Here is an 18,795-nt window from a genome sequence, read left to right as displayed (position 1 = left end):
CATGGGGTCTCATTTCTGTTTCACAGCGTAGCAGGGCATTGCAGACGTTTGTGTTGACGACTGCCAAATTAAAAGCAAACTGAAGATTATGACAAATCTAAACTTTGCTTTTATGAAGCAGAGCGGAATGAAGAAAAAACATTTCTGTGAATCTTTCATGCTCCGTCTTTGCTGTGTTAATTGTGCTCACAATCAGCTACTTTGCAGCGATTCCTTGTGTGCTAGTGTGTGTGTATGTATATTTATGTTTCTGTGTGGGTGTGCACAGTGGATGACTGAATCCGTCTGAGTGTGTGCGTCTGTGCGTGTACTGTGAACCGAGGGAACAGATATTGTGGCTGCTTGGAAGGAGGAAGCAGCTTGGGAAATGATTTCAACAGCTCTCATAATTAGAGGAATATCATAAATTAAACTTGTGTCTGCCGTTGCGTTTGAAGAGCACTCAAAAGTAATAAATTCTGGATGGTTAACATATTTGCATTCCATTCAGCAGGCAGCGTCGGGCAGGAACAGCTGTTTTCCACGTCTTTTGGCAGCAGGAAATGCACATTGCTCACTCAAGGTGCTTTTAGACACATTGAAATTGTATAAAAAAAAAAAGAAAAGTGACTTTTAACTTGAACATGAAGCTGCTGCTGTGTGCTCTGTCACTGGAAATAACTCAGCGGGGAACAGTGCATTAATGAAGTTCTTCAAATATGGATCGTCTCGCTTTCAATAGGCCTGTTTCTTTTTCAATCTGTCTATTGCTCGGAAAAGTCAACTAGCGAGCTTTTTTCTTCTGTGTGTGTGTGTGTGGCTGTAGAGTACTTAAATCCAGTGCTTTACCGTTAACTTAATAGGTTAAATTTTTCTAGTCAAATACATTTCCCAGGCAATGCAATAATATTCTGTTTTTATTGTAATAGTTGAGGTTTTCAAAAATCGGTCTTTCTGTGGTGTTTAAAAATGACTTACAAGTTATTACAATAAGTTTTATCTTTTTTATTTATGCTGTTTTTATGTCAGTTTAGGTCAGACATAGTTTGGATATTGGTGTCAGGTCCTGCTTTTTTATTGTTTCTGGATCATGCTGTCTGAATAAATAAGGATTTTTAAGTTTATGTGCCCCCCTCCTCCTTCAAGCAGGTCCCAGTTAATAATGAATAGCCTATCGTTTCTGTTTCATCTGATATGCCACAAATCATTTTTAAAGTCATATCATAAATATCATCATTAACATCTGCTCAGCTGCCCCTTCGGAGTGCATTGTTGATGTTTAAATTTCTGCGTAAAACAAGACAAACTCATTTTAATGATGATATAAAAAGCTAATAAAAGCTAATCATTTTGTTGCATCTTTAGGAAGATGACAAAGTGTTCAAATGTCACTTATTTTTAGCTTAAAATAGAAGATGCTTTATTACACAAAGTTCCAGAAAAACCACTAATCTTTAAATAAGGCTGGCCTGGATGCTAGTTTAGAAGTGTGGCAGGATTTCATTCCCCTGACACATTTCTAGCAAGCCTTCGGTGATGGGAATAAGCAAATTAAAAGTTACAATGATCAATCATTTTCCCTCGTGCCCTCTTAAATACAGTATCTTGCAAGAAAACGGAGATGGTCATTTTTATACTGCATGTCTATCTCTTAATGCATCGCTGGTCAAACAGGGGAAACAGTGTCTTCTGAAATGTGATATAGTTAAAGTTATACTGCCATTAATCACTGCTTTGCTGCACTGGGGTAATGGACAGGTGCGACACTCGTGGTGTTACCGAGGAGACGAGATGTTGTGTTGGTGTTTTCTTCTACAGGGGAGGAAAAAAAACAAAACAAAACACCACGGACGCAAACTTTTTGTATTCCCAGCAGAGGATGGAGGTTGGGAAGAAAGGAGAGGAAACTGTGTGAATGTCCATCGCGTCTGCTCAAACAGGTGCCAGATAAGGTTAAACGAACAGTGCGGATGATTGGTCTTTTTCTGTGTTTGTGTGGGGGGTTCATGTGCTGCTCGTCCGTACACTGCGAACCGTGAATAATGATTCGACTCGGGTCAGATTCCATTGGAGGCGTTCACCTGTATCTGACACTAGTGGTATCGCGTAGCTGCCATTAATGTCCAATTTTCAGTGAAAACAGAAATAGAATACAGATAAAGGTAAAACACCATCCAGCTTCACACCCGACCACATAATTACCCCAATGGGCTGTGGTGAGGGATCATATCCTGGCGCACGCTGGGGGGTCAGCGGCGATAAGCTTCAGCCCAGCTCCCAACATGGAGCATAATTACTCTATTGATAATTCACCAGGAAAATGGTCCCAGCCAATTGCAGAGCTTCGATTTAATGGATTGGACGATGAAACGAGGAAGGAATGGAGGAAAGGAGGCTGCAAGGGGGGAGTGTGTGTGCGTGTGTGTGTGTGTGTGCGTGCGTGCGTGCGTGCGTGCGCGTGTGTGGAGGGAGGAGGTCTGCACATGGGGGCAACCAGCAAGGGCCTTTTATTAGAAATGAAAATATGTTTAGGTCATAGGGGGACCCATTTTCCCTGGAGATAATAAGGCCAATAAAATGTAAAGCAGGGGAAGGGCTTGGAATGGGGTCCAACTGTGGCTGTTTATCTGTGTGTGTCCTGCATTAGCCCATTTATCCCCAGCCTTAAATTAGCTAATCATTCTCCAAGGGGAAGGACTTGGTCAGGAAATTGACATTTAGCAGCATAGGCTCACTCTATTAACTACAGTAAATTTAATTTGCTGCACACCCCAGAAGTGGGCTGTTTTCTTTGCCATCAGAGGGAGGAAGGGAATGGGAGACAGAGACAGAGAAATAGAGGGAGAGGGAAAGAGGGAAGTTCTGTTTATTGCATCTACTGCTTCTGACCACAATTTGCTTGGCTGTAAATATAGGACTTGGACTTGGAACACTGCGGCTCTGTTGTATTTCCCCTCATGTACTGCTGATTAAAAACATACGCATGCATTGTCAACACATATATTCACTCATTCCAAGGTTAGTCAGGGCCATGATGGATTATCTCTCTTGGAGACTCCATACCCCCCAAAAAGTGCAAGATTTTTCTTTTTTCTTTACAAGTGATTCCCTGACTGGCTGAATCATAGTTCCAGTAAAGGCTATATTTAACAAGCCAATCACCATGCCTGGAACTGAAGACTGCTCTCACCTTTACCTATGAATAGGATGTATCATAACAATTATTTTTGATAATCACCCCAGGTTACTGCTTTAGTTTCTGATCTGCAGATGCGATGAGAATGGCTTGGCAGGAAAATTATACCACACAGGGGCTGTTGTAGCTGACTGCAGTGCATGAGTTACATGTTATGTAGTTATGCAGCTGACTCTGAGATTAAAGGTGTCACCTTGGGGATTTTTTCACCATTCTCTACATTTTTTTTAATCTAAAAAAAACAAATACAAGCAGAATAATCAATATGTTAATAGTTTTTCCAACAGGAGTGTTTGGTTGGACTTTTGAGGGATGTGGAATTTATTTCTAACATTTAGGATTTCAGTGTCAGTTTAAAAAGAGAGAGAGAGAGAGAGAGAGAGAAAGTGTAGACATAGAGCACAGAAACAGAGCAGGGATTCTCCGGTGATCAGGATCGCCCCGGCCTAATTGATTGCAACAGTTGTCAGAGTGTTGTCTGTTAGGATGGTGACAGGTGTCTGAAGAAAATGATTAGTTTTCTGTCGGGAGAGAGACAGCTCTGGATGTCCCAAACTGCAAACTAATAAAGGGGGGAAAGCAATAAAGCTCATGGACAGCAGGTTTGACTGTTTTTATAGACAAATCAATAAAATGATAGATGATGGAAAATAACGGCATCTCAGCTGCCGATTTCTACTGGGGTTTCAAATCATGTTCGTTCCCCTCTGCACACACACAAACGCACACAGTTGTAACACATTTCTGTTTTGATAGGAACATGCAGCGACACATCAATAAGTTTATATTTCAGTATTACTTGTCTTAATGCATCGAAGTCTTTGGGATATAAATTACACTTTGAATTTTCCCTTTCCTGTATGTTCAAAGTAAGTGTGTTTATGTTCGTGTGTCATGGCTAACAAAGTAAATCTCCCACTGCAAATCTTTTTGAGACCAGAGGGCCAGTGTCAGGATCAATACCAATGATAGGTCTTCCTCTGAGCCAGCCTCTAATTGGCTCAATTTCTAAAATGTCAGTGTGGTTTTTCTGTGAGCGTGTGTGTGTGTGTGTGTGTGTGTGTGTTTATAGTGTGTGGGCTTGTATATAACTAATATTACTGTGGACCAGTGAACGATGAATCTATCAGCTCCTGTGAAATTTGATCTCAGTTTCATTTTGTGTTTTAGCAGATGCAAGCCTCAAAGTGTTGCTATGCAGGAATTTCACCAGTGTTTCAAAGCCTGGTAGCTCGGATGGAACTAAATCGATCCTCTACCGAACGTACCGATAAGCAACGGAGTTTTGTTTTATATATGTAGAAAAGTACAACTATTAATTTAGCTAATATAGTTTGGCTTTGTTACACGTATAAAAACAGCTGAAATATATTAAAGCTGTAAAAAAGTTTTATAATAAATTGCCAAACAAATGTAATGACTTAAAACTGTTTTAATTGTGAACCCTGTATCCACTTGTGTCCAATGCTGTATGTGAATGACGTTAACTGGGAATCGGCGCTCTGTCGCTTATATAGCCTAGAAGTATTGACATGGATGCTTCAGCATTATATTGCAACATAAAGTCGCAATTTGCTAAAACTTGAACTGTGTTGGGTGTCATTTCCCATAGTTGTTTTCAGTTTGCTTTGAATTTCAGTTCTGAAAACTGCATATTCTCTCTCACATTGTCAGGTCTTTATCTTGCAGTATAAACAGCCTTGAGGGGATTGTTGTTGTGATTTGGCGCTACAAAAGTAAAACTGAATCTACTATTGTACCTATTTCTATTTCATATTCCTCTTGCCACATTTTTCTGGTGTGAAACAGTTTCAGCCACATTTGATTAGGCATTTAGTGATTAAAAGGCATTCTGGGAAATATAGACACTTACAAGGCAGAACGCGAGTAGCTAAAACAATAAAGGTGCTTTCCCTTTCGTATTACTGTGCCAGAAATGAAAAGAAATGTCAGAGGTTTATTTGCTTTAACTTTTCCTTATCTCTGCTTTAGGTCTCATTCTCGCCACCGGCGGTCTCGAAGTAGGAGCGGCAGTCGCAGCCGGCGAGGTACCCACAGCCGCAAAAGGAGCCGTAGCCACAGCAGGGACCGGAGCCGGCGCAAGGGCCGTGACCGGGAGAGGGAAAAAGACAAGGAGAGAGGACGGGACCGAGACAAGGACAAAGAGAAGGACAAGAGTAAAGATAAGGCAGAGAAAAAGGGGTAAGTAGGATATTATCCCTTATATGTGAGGTGACAGCACAGGTAGACACAAAGATACCTTAATAAGTCTTAGGTACTGTCGACTCTACTGGACCACAGGAGAGCAGAAAATGCTGATTGGTGTAATACGGACATAAATGCGGAGCTCGGTCTCAGCTCCTCCATCCGTCCATCCATCACTCGATCCTTCCATCCATCAATCCATCATTCCCTTTCTTTCTCCATTTCTCCTTCTCATCAAGCACAAGGCAGCACGGGCTATGTAATGCGATATAGTTCCCTCTTGTAAGAGGAAAATCTCACAGTGATATAAAAATAGATGGTAGTTAGGAGTGTTGCACAGGTTCGGTTTTTACTGAATGCGTTGGTCACCAGATGATTTCTGATGTCTTTAACTGCACTTTTCACCCTCTGGACCCGGCAGCAATAAGTCTAGAAACATAACAGGATTATATGCACCTCCAAATGTCTTTGTTGTCTCTGCCAGGAAAAAAAAAACAATAAAAAAGAGTGTCTTATTATTAAAGTTAGGAAAGTTAGCAAAGGACATCTACACTTGCAAGTTTATGTCTACTAAAGACTCTAATACAGACGAGGAACAGGTTCAGAGTGTTAGCAGTTGTACACTCCACTACAGGTATAACTACCTTAGAGGCTTCTCTTTGCGTCTGCCGATATATCCCTCCCCCATCGCGTCATTCTCTAATGTGATTGGGGGCCACTGTAATACAACTGGTACTCTGTTGTTGCTTGTCACATTGAATGGCACAGATGTGTGTATTAAACTGCGGATCCCAAGAGTGATACAGAGCAGCTGTTGTGCTACACATCAGCTTACCAGACTTTAGAAACTCAGGGACAGGCTGAATTTACTTCACAGTCGACAAAACCTTAAGCCGATTAATTGATTAATTCATCGACTGAAAATTTCATGGCAAATGTAGCCTTAATGCTGATAATAAACAAGTATATTCAGCTTAAGAAAACAATCATGGGCACTTTTCAATTTCGGATAAATGATTAGTTGAGGATCTCATTGGCAGATTAGCAGATGCATTTCTCAGTTACTGTCAAAACTCTTGTTTTAAGGATTGCTTATATTATGCTTAAACTTAACACATAAAGTTTTCTGGGAGGAAACACTTTGAGGGAGTATTTTCTAGGCTTTTCATTGGTTTTTCCTTACAGAAACATGCAGTAATAGCCGTACGACAGTTTCTGATTTTATGACTGTTTGATCTGACTAAAATCTCCATTCCTCAGATGTGTTCTTGATGCAACTGTGCACTCAGATGAGGAAACTTATCACTGTAGCAGTGGCTGTGAGAGACCAGAAATGCTGTATGGTATATCTAAGAACTTTTCTATCTTTTTTTTGTTAAGTAACGCACTTGAACAACTGTGGCTGGAAATCACGTGTACTGAATCTCATTAACTGAGTTAAATGCCAAGAAAAGGAGGAAATGTATATCTTTGCTAGCACAACAGATTTTATGTATTTAGGAAGTATTATATATTGACATCATTGAGGAAAACACAAGCACGATCACTAATATTGTTAAACACTTATGTGTTATTCAAGATGTTTATTTAGAATTAAAGATCATAGGGTCGTATTTGTTGATAATAACAATTTTTGAAGGATTTCTATGTATTCAGCACTTGTTTTTTCATCACTTTTGTTGGTCGTCAGTGAAAAGCTTGGGTGTTAAGACTTCTCTGTATGGCCAGAGACTGGATATTTGCTTTTAAAGGAAAAGTGCTCCCATTTATTTGCCGCCATTACATATTGCCTTTCTTAGATCAGTATCAGGAAAACAAATAAAGCTAACAGTGAAATGTAAGGCCAGTAGACTATATCCATTTTCTTATTAAGGCTTCAATATCCTTTAGCATCGATAGGAATCTCTTCTTTTATCTCTGACCCTGCTTTAGCTTGTCTGTGTGCATATTTGTGTTAAGTCTGTGCGTGTGTGTGCATTTCCACCTGTGGCAGTGTTGATTTATTTCAAAACTGCCTAAGCCTGTGGAGGTTTAAAGATTGAATAATTTCGACATATGGCGCTGACCCACTAACTGACGTGACATATCGAATCAGCACCCACTTCAGTAGGTGCAACTGTGAAATCTGTTGCAATGCACTGCTGTGCTAAATCCTACCTTTACAAAGCTTCTACATTTTACATGTATATGGTTTTTAAAGATGTTTTTTTAACGATATCAGGGTGTTGATAGAGTTTTTTGCCCTTTTACAAATAAAATATAAACATCTTTTCTTTCCAAGTTGTTAATTCTTTTTTTTTTTTTGTGGGGGTGGGGAGTTTTAACTTCAGATTTAACACTAAAGACATTATTCTCCAAGACATGTGATATTACTTTACAATAGACTATTGCAATTGTTAATTTTTAAAAAAAAATTAGATATAAAAGCATCAAGACAGAACAAGGATGTTCAAAGACACTGACGTAGAGTGAGGTATACAAAATACTTTGTACAATAAGTTACTTGGTAATATTCATTCGCCAAGTGTCCAGTACACACTGGACAGTTCATATCAAGTTACGTTTTAATTCTGGATATAAACTCTCAGTAACTGTCCCATTGCTCCTTGACCACATCGTTTTTACAATTAAGCCTCCCTAAAATCTTCTCACAGACACCAACGCCTGAGAATTAGTCTGGCACAAGTTACTAAACCAACTATAAATACTCCCATTACATACTTATTCAGCTGTTGTAAGGCATCTCTGTCTCCTAGGAGACATGATCTTGGTGACCTGGGCAAATTACACTTCAATTATTGGCCTATATAATCCAAAACATCTCTCCAAAAAGGAAAAACACTGGAACATTTCCATAATCCAAGCACATTAGTGCCTCTTTCAGTCTTGCATTTCCAGCATAAAGAGTTGGCATTTCATTTTAAAATTGATAAATAGTGTTTGAGATGATTTTAGGAAGATATGTTTTCAGCTTAATTTTGACTTTTGATAGTACAACATCACAGGTTGGATAGCTGTCAGTATGGCTGCCATTTATGCCTGCAGATGCTGATATGATCTTATAACTGTCCAAAATCTGCTTGATGCTCACAGGAGTTTAGCTGCCTAGCATGTCCTCTTTCAGCAGAAGTAAGGCAGAAGCAACAAGATGCTTCAGGAATATGTAAAACATTTTTTTCCCTTTTTACTGTATCTAATTTGAGAAGCTACTTCCTCTTCCTTTTCCATTTCCATTCTTCTTCTTTTTTTAATGGCAATGGGGGTAGGGTCTATGCAAGCCCCTGATCCTCACCACTTGAACACAAACACCTGCGCACTCCCACATACTATTACACTCCAGCCTCATTTACATCCAGGTTTTCTTGCTGGGTGATAGGAGAGAAGTGCGGCGGTGGTATGCTGATGGCGGGGCGGGGTGGAGAAGCGGCTCAGGAGCTTTATAGTGTCTGTCAGGATGAAAGAGGGGCCCCTCAGTGCGGCACCCTGACACCGACTCTGTGTGTGCGCACATGTGTTTGGTGTTGTTGTCATTAAACATTTAAGACTCCTCTAGTATGACAGCAGGCAACTTGGTGCTCCAGCGGCATGTTTTCATGCAAAATTTATTGAAAAAGACGAGCTGTTGTTAAGAGATCTTGTTGCTTTTCACCAGTGGCAAAGGGTAAGTGGGTGATTGTAGGGTTGTGTGTGTACTTGTGTACTTCTATGCAAGTGTGTGTGTGTGCGTGTGTGTGTTTACACAGGATTATGTACAAGGTTAGTAGGTCAACTTTGCTCTGGATAAGCATCTGGGTTAGTACTTGCAGAGAGGGTGTTAGTTTCCTTTAATTTAACCACCACTTACATTGTTTACCTTTTCTTTTCATTGACACTTTTCTCAATAAGATTGCATGCTTGTGTCCTGCATGCTGTTTTTATTCAGCATTAAGCTGAATGCAGTGGTGATTTTTAACATGTGCCCAGTGCCCTTTGATGAGCACTTCTCTTTCATGATTTATGATGACAATAATTGAGAAACTATCCTTTTCATGGATGAGAAAAAAAAAACAACTCAAACGGTTTAACACAGTTTCATAAAGACATCATGACCTGTTTATTCTCTAGATTAAATTTCAGCAAGCTGTGAGGTTTTTTTTTCCTTTTTAAAATTACCTGAATTACTTCATAAATTTTCCACGAGTAATGAAATATGCCAGGGGCAAAGTTCAAGAAGATCAGATTACATCCAGAGTGTATTTGCTGTCCTCAAAACAATTGTTAGAGTGCATCACCTAAATGAATACACATGCTAAACCTTCAAACCCCTGCACAGCTCTACGGTTACTGTGCAAAAGTCTTGAGTCACCCCACATTTCTTTATATGTCGCTAGGAAATAGATGCAGTGACTCATTGAAATGTGTGCTACCTTGCATGAAAATACAGCATAGAGGCAAAAACTGCTAAATTGTGCCAAATGTTTTGGCAATAGCTCTTTGGGAATCAGATTGCTGGTGCAAAAATAACAAAACATTTGTCAAACTGTCGTATCTCTTACTGTTTTTGTAGATTCTACTATAGAGATGAGAAGAAAGGCTTTTTCTGACAGGCTATTTTTTTCTATTATTTTTTCCTATTTTCTTTTCGTTATGTGTAGACCCAACACTGGTTCATCTCGTGAGTTAGGTACCTTTTTTATTTTTGAATGAGTCATAGATTGGTGTTAAGTATCTTAACAGACAAACAATAAAAAAAAGGACTGGACTGAAAATGAGTGAAAAACTAAAAGACTTTCAGAAAATCTATTGCCCAACAAGAGAGTCTGGCTCCATGGAAACAAAATATAAAGAAACAAACGGTGGCTCAAGACTTTTGCACGGTACTGTAATTCATCAACTACAATGCTGATCTGGAGCAGGATTTATTTTTAGGTGAATCTAAACTCATGCAAGTCTTTCTTTGAAAAAATACCACTAAATTAAGGCCGTCTGAACACCCCTGGCAGGCGATAGAATTACTGCCGAATGACAATTTTCTGAATATATATAAATTAGCTTTGCAGCGCACCAGATACTTTCTCATAATACCTTGTGCACAGGTCAAGATTAATTTTATTTGTCAGAGTTTTATCGTATTCCCTGAAACAAAGTACAAGAGGTAAACAGTGTCTCATGTTAACAAGTGCACATCTGCCCCCAGGCTGGTACTTGACAGAAGTAAGAGCGTATTTCACCTGATGTTCCGACCCAATTCACACCCCTGATTAATGAGCAGACACTGAGAATTTACGCTAACAGATGGCTGTTTCTTCACAGAAAGTGACAGGTTTTAAGCATTTTACATTTTTATTTATTTATTTATTTTTAATCTACAACTAAATTTTATAGTAAGAAGTAAGTGTTTGTTAGTAAGTACGGGTTTGGCATCATTAAACGCTGTAGTGGTTCAGGCTTTGATCAGGCTTGAAGGGATTTTGTTAGGTCGTGGATGGAGAACAGTCTCCAGTTTTTCTGCATTTCATTATATTGTTAATGCATGCATACGCCATACACACAGGTGTGCACACTCTCACTTTTCCCCCTTTTTCTCTTCATCTCAAGCAACCTTCTTGGAATTCAATGCCTTCAACAATTTTTTTTTTACTTCTTTAGGAGAAGCTTTTGCTTTGGGTGGTGCTGACCTCTTTTCTCTGTAACAGATCATAGAGGTACTGCAAGCTTCACATGCTTCACATGCTCATTCTGAGAGGTCTGTCCAATTAGGCTGAACTCCTTGCCTATGCCGGGTCACGGGAACACATTGGTTCATCGTACTCAATTTAATGTAATTTGAGTAAGAAATGGGCACAGGCTGGGCAACCGAGGCACAGAGAGCAGCGTGGAGACCTCATGGCAGCAGAGAGCCATCTTTTCCCTGTGCATGTAAAAGGAGTTTGTCTAATGAGCTTAGGGTTAAAGAAATGAAAAGACATCCTACCTTTCATTAAAGCCTTTTTTTGAAGTCCTTTTCTATGAAAGAATCATTTAGAGGTTTTTGTCTGCTAGAGAGGAACAGCAGTTCAACAGAATAGGACAGCGTAGTTCACATTGGTAGTTTCTTTTTTAAAAAAAACAACCATTAATATAAAACATATTTTCTTGACATTTTTATACAACAAGCCGTCCTCACCAACCCACCCATTGCTGTTTTCTTTCTGTGAATGTGATTGTTTAGTAATTCCTCTCATTAGTCTGTTTTCCCTGCTGACAAACTAAACAGAACCCAACCTCACCACAGGGGTCCCAGCAGGACCTGCAGGCCTGAGTTTGGCTAGCTTTGCTCCATTGCTCAGCCTTAACCTCTGGAAGCCGGGATGCTGTGAGGCAGAGAGAGAAAATAAAACAAGACCCTAGACACCGGCACACACACATTTTCACTTACTACTGTTGATTTTCTCTCCCTTCTTGTCTTACTCTGAGGAAATGATTGTCTGCTTCTTTGCTTCTGTTGAACATCTATCAGCTCATTAGTGTTGGTAATACACAGAGAAAGTAAGTGTGTTTGTGTGTGTGTTTGTGGGTGTGTAGCCCCTGCCTGCGGCATCCTCTCAGCCTGGTGGGAATGTGTGTATGGGTGGTGTGGATGGGACCACTAGCTGCTGCTTCTGTGTGTGTGTGTGTGTTTGTTGTATTTGCATTTCACTGCACTCTTGCAGGACTCTAGGCTGTGTCTGGCTCTGGGAGCGGGTCCGGGGAGGTAAGAGAGACTTCAAACACCGTCCTCGGAAGGTTAGGATACACTCACATTGACTTAAATCAATGAACTGTAAGTGTGTGTTTTATTTGTGTGTGCGTCAAGGGGGGTAGCCTAGTGGCCAGGAGCAAGATGAGACGTGGGTGAAGCTGAAGAGGAGTAGGTGTGCGTGTGTGTAGTCTGGGTGGGGGCTGGGTGGCTGAAATAGGAGTGATGCCTACATGCAAAGGGTGGACAGCGAGCATGTGCACACAGACACACACTCAGGTCCCAGTAGATAAATGCACACACAGTTTGGTTCAGCTGTAGCATTTCTTGGCCTATGGCTGCATGTAGTCGTTATTTCTTTTTTTAATACAAATAATGAGCAGATTAGATTAAAAAACAAACAAATAAAACAAAGTAGTAGTCTTTAATAATAGACTTACTTTACATCTAGATAACCCTTTTAGATACAAAAGCAGGTCATCTAACTAGACTCCACACCCCTTCTCCAAAACCCGGTTTAAGGCCAAAAGAAGTGAACAGTATAACGACTTATAAATAGCTTTGTCAAAAGGGTATTATCATAGGAATCCTCCACAGGGATCTATGCAACTTGTAGCTCCAGAAAATGTATTTGGTCTTTGCCCGTCTGGGGCGATTAATGGTTTGTAAGTGCCACGTATGATGCAGACAGGAGACACAGACAGTGCATTCATTCTGTGGGCGTGACCCATTTCTGAAATTTATGTCACTTGGACTGGTTATGCAAATGTGAAACACATAATTAGTGCTTTTTGGGGATGGTTGGATGGTCTGGGAAGATTTCTTTGGTTCCCGTTGTCTCTGGAAATATTTTTCTGCTTAAAAAAATCATAGAAAAAGGTCAACTTTCACTCCTTCACATTTCTTTGCCTATGTCAGTATTTTACTGAAATAGTGGATGGGTATGGGTACAGTCAGATTGATATTTCCTCCTGAAATTTGAGGTTTTTACAGCTTTGGGATGTTAAACAGCAGTCCCAGGCTATGAGAGATTAGCCTGATTTCAGGGTACCGCCCTGAAACTGAACTGAAAACAAAACTAAAAGTCAATAATGGTGATAATTCTTACTATTATAATGTTTGATATATGATATGATGTATTGTTAGTTATTAACGTTATTATAAATAAGTAATCAGAATCTCTTAAGACTGAAATGAATAAGAGGGCTTTCTTGCTGTGTTTGGCTGAGAATGACCTCCCTGTTTCCTGTGTAAACTGGTGTGTGGGTGTGCATGTGTGTTTGCATAGACAGAGAGGGCGAGAGAGAAAAATCTGGCCACTTTTAATCACAGGAGAAGACACCCTGAGTGAGCGATAGAGAGCTGTGACAATCCACTTACTGCGCTCTGTAATCTGTTTAACCATTTAGTGAGTTGTTAAGGGAGTATGCAAACACTCACATTGGGGGGAAAAAGAAAAAAAAGCACACTAAACACCCTGCAGGCTGTAGCGGCGCACAGGACAACTTGGTAGCAATTCAGTGCCGTTACACATCTAGGGAAGAGTGTGTGTGTTCATTTGTTTGTGAGTGTGTTGATGTCTTTGAGACCTACTGTAGGCACTGAGAGAAGCCAGGCCTGGAGCGTGATGACAGAGACCAGACCTGGCCAAATAGAAGATCCCCCAATCCAATTACCCTGTTCCTCTCTTTTATTTTCTCCTCTTCTCTCCTTGCCTCTCCTCTCCTCATTTTATGGCCTTTTTCTTAGCAGGAGCTAGTGATGGCAGTCCTGGCTGCTGTTTAAGTGGCTGGCTGCTCTGCTTTATGGATCAGGAGAGGATGCGGGCAGGATTATAAGCAGCAGGTTATGAGCAGCAAACACGACGGGCCAGCTCCGATTTTAGGAGGGTTTATGTTGCGCTTGTCGACGAAATACGTTTTTCTGCACTCTCTCTCCCTTTCTGGAAAAGCTGGGTTAGTTTGGTTTGGAGGATGCAGAGTGGTGTTGAAGGCAAGGAGGGGAGCTAAACGAGAAGGCGGTTATGCAGAATGATGTGTAAAAGAGACGCACTGTTAATGTTTAATTTTCTCCAGGCTCCGGTGCTTATTCATCTGCACCAGGGGCAAGGAAAGGTGTTGACTGAAGTCTTTATGAGGAAGGCTGAGAGTGAGAAAACGTTATAGAAAGTGATGTTCCTTTTAGTTGAATTGGCAAAGTAACATGAAGAAGAACAGCAGACGATGGTTTTCAGTTAGCTGAGGAGTACCTCTCACCGTGCATTTGACCTCTGCTGACCTGAGACAAAAATACTGCTCTGCAGGTCTTCCCTGGTGGCATTGATCATTGCAAGAATACCTCCTTCAGACTGAGTAAACAGCTTTCCAGGCATTGAGTTTAAGTACCATGACTCAGTTGTAGAAGTAAGGAAGTAAATCTTGCCTGAGAGGGGTGTATAACAATCATCCTCAGCGGAGGTTTGAAATCGACAGCCATGCTCAGAGTGTTTTTTTTCTTTTGCGCAGAAACGAGCTGAAACAAAAGAGTTGTGATCGTAGTCGCCGATCACGCAAGTGGGTGTGTGCTTATTTGTGTCGCTGATGGAGTTGGCGGCCCCGCACGGCTTATGCTGAACATTTAGTAGCCGCAGGAAACTTACGAAGCCTCCCTCCTCTTCTTCCTCCTTCCCTCCTACCCATTTAGTCTGCCTCTTTTTCAACAGAAATTTAGATCTCTGGGCCGATGTTTAATTCATTTGTACTAATGTCTTGCTCACTCCGGCTCTCCTTCATCCTCGTGTGCTCTGTCTTACTCTCTCGCCAGCGTAGTCCCTGTGGTTCTCTAATAGAGTTATTCCACCTTGCATCTCACTCATTCTCCCTAACACACACACATCGCTCACTCTACTTCTGTCCACTTTTTGCCAGTAGCGTATATGCATTCTTCATTTTTGTATGATATATCGGCTCTTCTTGCAGTTTAGATGCGTGAGTAATACTGTGGAATTAATGGCAGGCTGTTATATGAGTTAGTAGTCTTTTCTCAGATCCGATGCTGTATGTTTCTCATTGCTTACTGCCTTACTGTAACTGCCTCTTCTCTTCTTTTTCGCTCTCTCTTCTCTTTTTTTGTGCGCCTCTAATTCTCTGTTTCTGCCTCTTTCTATGCCCAGTTCTGACGACACGGAAAGTATGTACAGTGTGTATAAATATCGCGGGCACTGCTGTCTAATCAACAGAGTGAAATAATTCACTTCTTTTCTTCCACGTACACACTCACTGATGGAGGCCAACTGAAATCTGTCAGTGCCGAGCTGTATGTGGAAAATGTTTTTAGGGGAAAATGGTGGAGTATTTCACAAAAATGAAACAGAGTAGCAAATCATCTCGTTAAATTTTCAAACACATATTAATCAGAATGAAAAATGCCACTGGAGCTAATGTTATGGCACGCACATTTTGGCAGGTATACATATGCCATAATTGCTGTATGTTGAGTGTGCATTAGAGAGGAGAAGTTTATTTGTGGTCATACTGTATGTTGAAATCTCTCATGTATAGAAAGCATGTTACCGCACACTGAGCAAGATTCTGAGATTCTTGCGGTGGCTTCGCTTTTAGAAACATGAAGATGTTTTTCTACAAAACTGTTTGTGTTTTGCTAAAGACTTTGACAAAAATGATACCCAAAGTGAAAATCCCAAAAAGTGATCACAAATGTGTAACATTAGATTTTAATCTGGACTTTTTAAGACCTAAACAAAATATGCCAACACACACACATACGACACAGTTTGGTCTCTACCAATAAAGCGTTTAGAGTAGAATGGAGTAGATTCAGGTCTTCAGAGTAAGGTTAAACACTTTCTTTGCAATCTTTGTGTGCACGTTAGCCTTTGCTGTGTTCGTTTGTCTTCTTGCATTACTCGAAGACTTGGGTTAACTTTTCTTTCTTTATTTCTTTCTTTCTTTTTTTTTTCTTTTTACCACTTTTCCTTGAAGTCTGCAGAAAAACAGACACACACATGCATGCACGTACACACGAGCGCTCCTGACATTTCTCCCTGTAGGCTAAACTGCAGAGTGCTTGGGGCCATGTTGTTTTGTCTTCTGACAGACAGAACGAGAGAGAGAAAAAAAAGACAGTTACCCTGGCCGGTGCTTACGCCAGCTTGACACCACAGACACTGAAGGGGGGGGGGTGAGGGTTGAACGAAGAGAAGTGAAAAAGGCACAGTAGAAAACGGTGTGTAGATGATATGAATAACAATGTACGCGGTGTGTCTCCCTGGACCCTGATAACCTGCAGACCAGAGCCCGGTGCCTGTGACAGGCTGGCCTTTGTGGCCACTTTATCCCGCCTGTACACTTGTAAGGTAGAGCCGGGATAATCACACCTAATCTAATTAGGCTAAAGAGGGCCATGACTGAGGCTGGCTACGAGCAGACTGGGCACTCTTTCTCTCTCACACACACACACACTCACACACTCCCTCACTCACAGATACGCACACACATCAACAAACACAGCTCAGCAGTGAAATCCTGTTTGCATCAGAAAAATAAGGTTGTCATATTGATTATGTAGATGAGGGACTAACGGGGGCTAACTGCCTCTCGGCCAGCCGGTTACAGCTGACAAAGGCTAAAGGGAGGGATGCAGAGAGAGGAAAGAAAAGATTAGAACAGGTTTAGCTCTGTTTTCCCTCTGCCACTTTACATGTACCACTGTTTGGTTCAGTGCAACCTACTGCTCCTGCTGCCACTAAACTTGAGACTGAAAGTAGGTATAAAATAGGGAGACTCTTTAAATGCACGCACCCTAAAATTCATGCAGATTTTTTTATTTGACTTGCAATAACTCAAAATACAGGTAAGAGTATACATAGACAGATTCAAACATGCAGTAAAAATAAGATGGGGAAAAAGTGTAGCACTACTAAAGCAATATTTTACAGTGCTTTAGTTGTGCTGAATGAATATTTTTAATGCCTACCAATCTAATGTTTATATTCTTGCTGAATTAGTGTAAAAGAAATGCATTTATCGTGGGCTTTGTGGATGTTTTTTTCCCCAGAACTTGAGCAGAGATTTCTTTAGTTTTATCCCTAATATTTTGCCCTAATTAAGTATTTGAAAATAGTAAGTCATTGACTCTTAAGTGGAAATCATAAAATCAGGAGATATCAGTTTGGTTTTCTTCTATAGATTCCTTAGCTGCTTGTGTCAGCTCTAGTTGTCTCTGTACAGTTGCTTGTAAGGACATGTAGTGGATACATGGCTATTAATAACTTGTCTTCAGGTGTGTGTGCGTGCATGTCTGTGTGTGTGTGGGTTTTGTGTGCGGCAAGCCAGCAGCCAGATTGCTATTTCCCCCTCTACCCCGTATAGAAAGGCCTGGGTATTCTCTGGATGAGGGTGTGATGTACAATTGAAGGGCAGGATTGAAACTGATTACCTTGTTAACTCCTGGCACCCACTGGCAGCTTGAAATAGACCTGAGCACCAGGGCCTGATTTGCAAATGAATTACCTCTCGCCTGGCCCTCCCCTTCCCCTCCTCTTCATTCCCCCGTCTTCCTCCCTCTCTTTCGTTCTTTTTTTTTCTTTTTTCTTTTTTTTTGTCCATTCGGTGCCAAGATCATCTTTTTATATTGTGCCATGACAGATGCTGTGCCGGGCTGCCATTGTTCCCCATCAGTTTTCTGGGGCCGAGAGGAGAGCCAAAAGATTTCCACATGTGATTTTAACACAGCCACCACCCCCCCAGTCCTTGCCGTATAGCCCAGTGTAGTCTTTGTGTACCAGTACGGCAATCTACATAGTTTTGGAACAGGCAGTAATGTTGGGGAGCGTCATTGTCTCAGCCTCAATAATAGAGAGGCATTTCTCTGATTAGGAAAGGTTATAATTGGGAAGTATGAAAAGGACGACTGGCTATTGAAGAAAACCATGGGGAAATTGATTGCTCTCCATGTCTCCCTTTTGCTTTTCTCTCTATGTCTTTGTCCTGATCTCCCTCTATGTAACACGATAAAAAGAAGTCAATTTTCTTTAAAACTTGGCCCCAGCCCTCAGATCCCTCCAGAGCTGGTGTGTATAGGCTAAGAAGGGGGAGATATAGTTTTTTAAATAGGGAGACTTGTTCTGTGTGTAATATTTTATCCGCGATATGACGTCTTCAGCAGTTTAGCATTTCTTAGCTCACAGGGAGCTGAAGGTGGTCCTTTAACTATGGCCTGCTGATGTTTGATTATGAGAACGGTTGTCTGAGCTGTTATCAGAGTGACAGATCAGAGTCATTGCCCTGTACCCAGGACGCTTAAGCCAAAGGAGGGCGATGTGTTTCTCAACCACAGCAATAATTTAAAAAAAAAAAACAACAGCTATATATTAAATACGAGAGATGCCCGGTAGCAAATTTCTTCGGTTGTTATAATTTTTTTCCTTTGTGTGACCTGCTGATACCAACTTTTTTTGCTTCTGTTACTTTCTTTCCGAGAACTGTATAAACTAAAATGGAACTTTTCCACAATGTGAAATATTTTTGTCATAAAAAAACAATAAATCTCCCCAAACTACAGGTTCTTCTCCCACTGAAAACAATTGAGAATAAGGTGCTGTGGTACAGGAAATTAGTACAAGTAATTAACTGAAAATGAGTTGCTGTACACCCACCTTTACTTGACATATTTTGTGTTGCAAAACAAAAGCAGGTGGAACAGATTTATATAACAAAAC

At 40.7% G+C, this 18,795-nt stretch overlaps 1 protein-coding gene across 3 annotated transcripts in view; it reads left to right on the top strand.

Moving 5' to 3' along the window:
* rsrc1 (arginine/serine-rich coiled-coil 1) overlaps positions 1-18,795 on the top strand; it is a 124,372-nt gene that overhangs the window by 17,556 nt on the left and 88,021 nt on the right. For all 3 annotated transcript variants that reach the window (XM_076873204.1, XM_004543713.3, XM_004543714.5), the window contains exon 4: positions 5,168-5,377. In XM_076873204.1, coding sequence (XP_076729319.1) covers positions 5,168-5,377 — 210 coding nt within the window. The remainder of the gene's footprint in view (positions 1-5,167; positions 5,378-18,795) is intronic.

Source organism: Maylandia zebra, linkage group LG14 (assembly GCF_041146795.1).
Source record: "Maylandia zebra isolate NMK-2024a linkage group LG14, Mzebra_GT3a, whole genome shotgun sequence".
Classification (NCBI taxonomy): Eukaryota; Metazoa; Chordata; class Actinopteri; order Cichliformes; family Cichlidae; genus Maylandia; species Maylandia zebra.
This window is presented reverse-complemented; position numbering and strand designations above follow the sequence as displayed.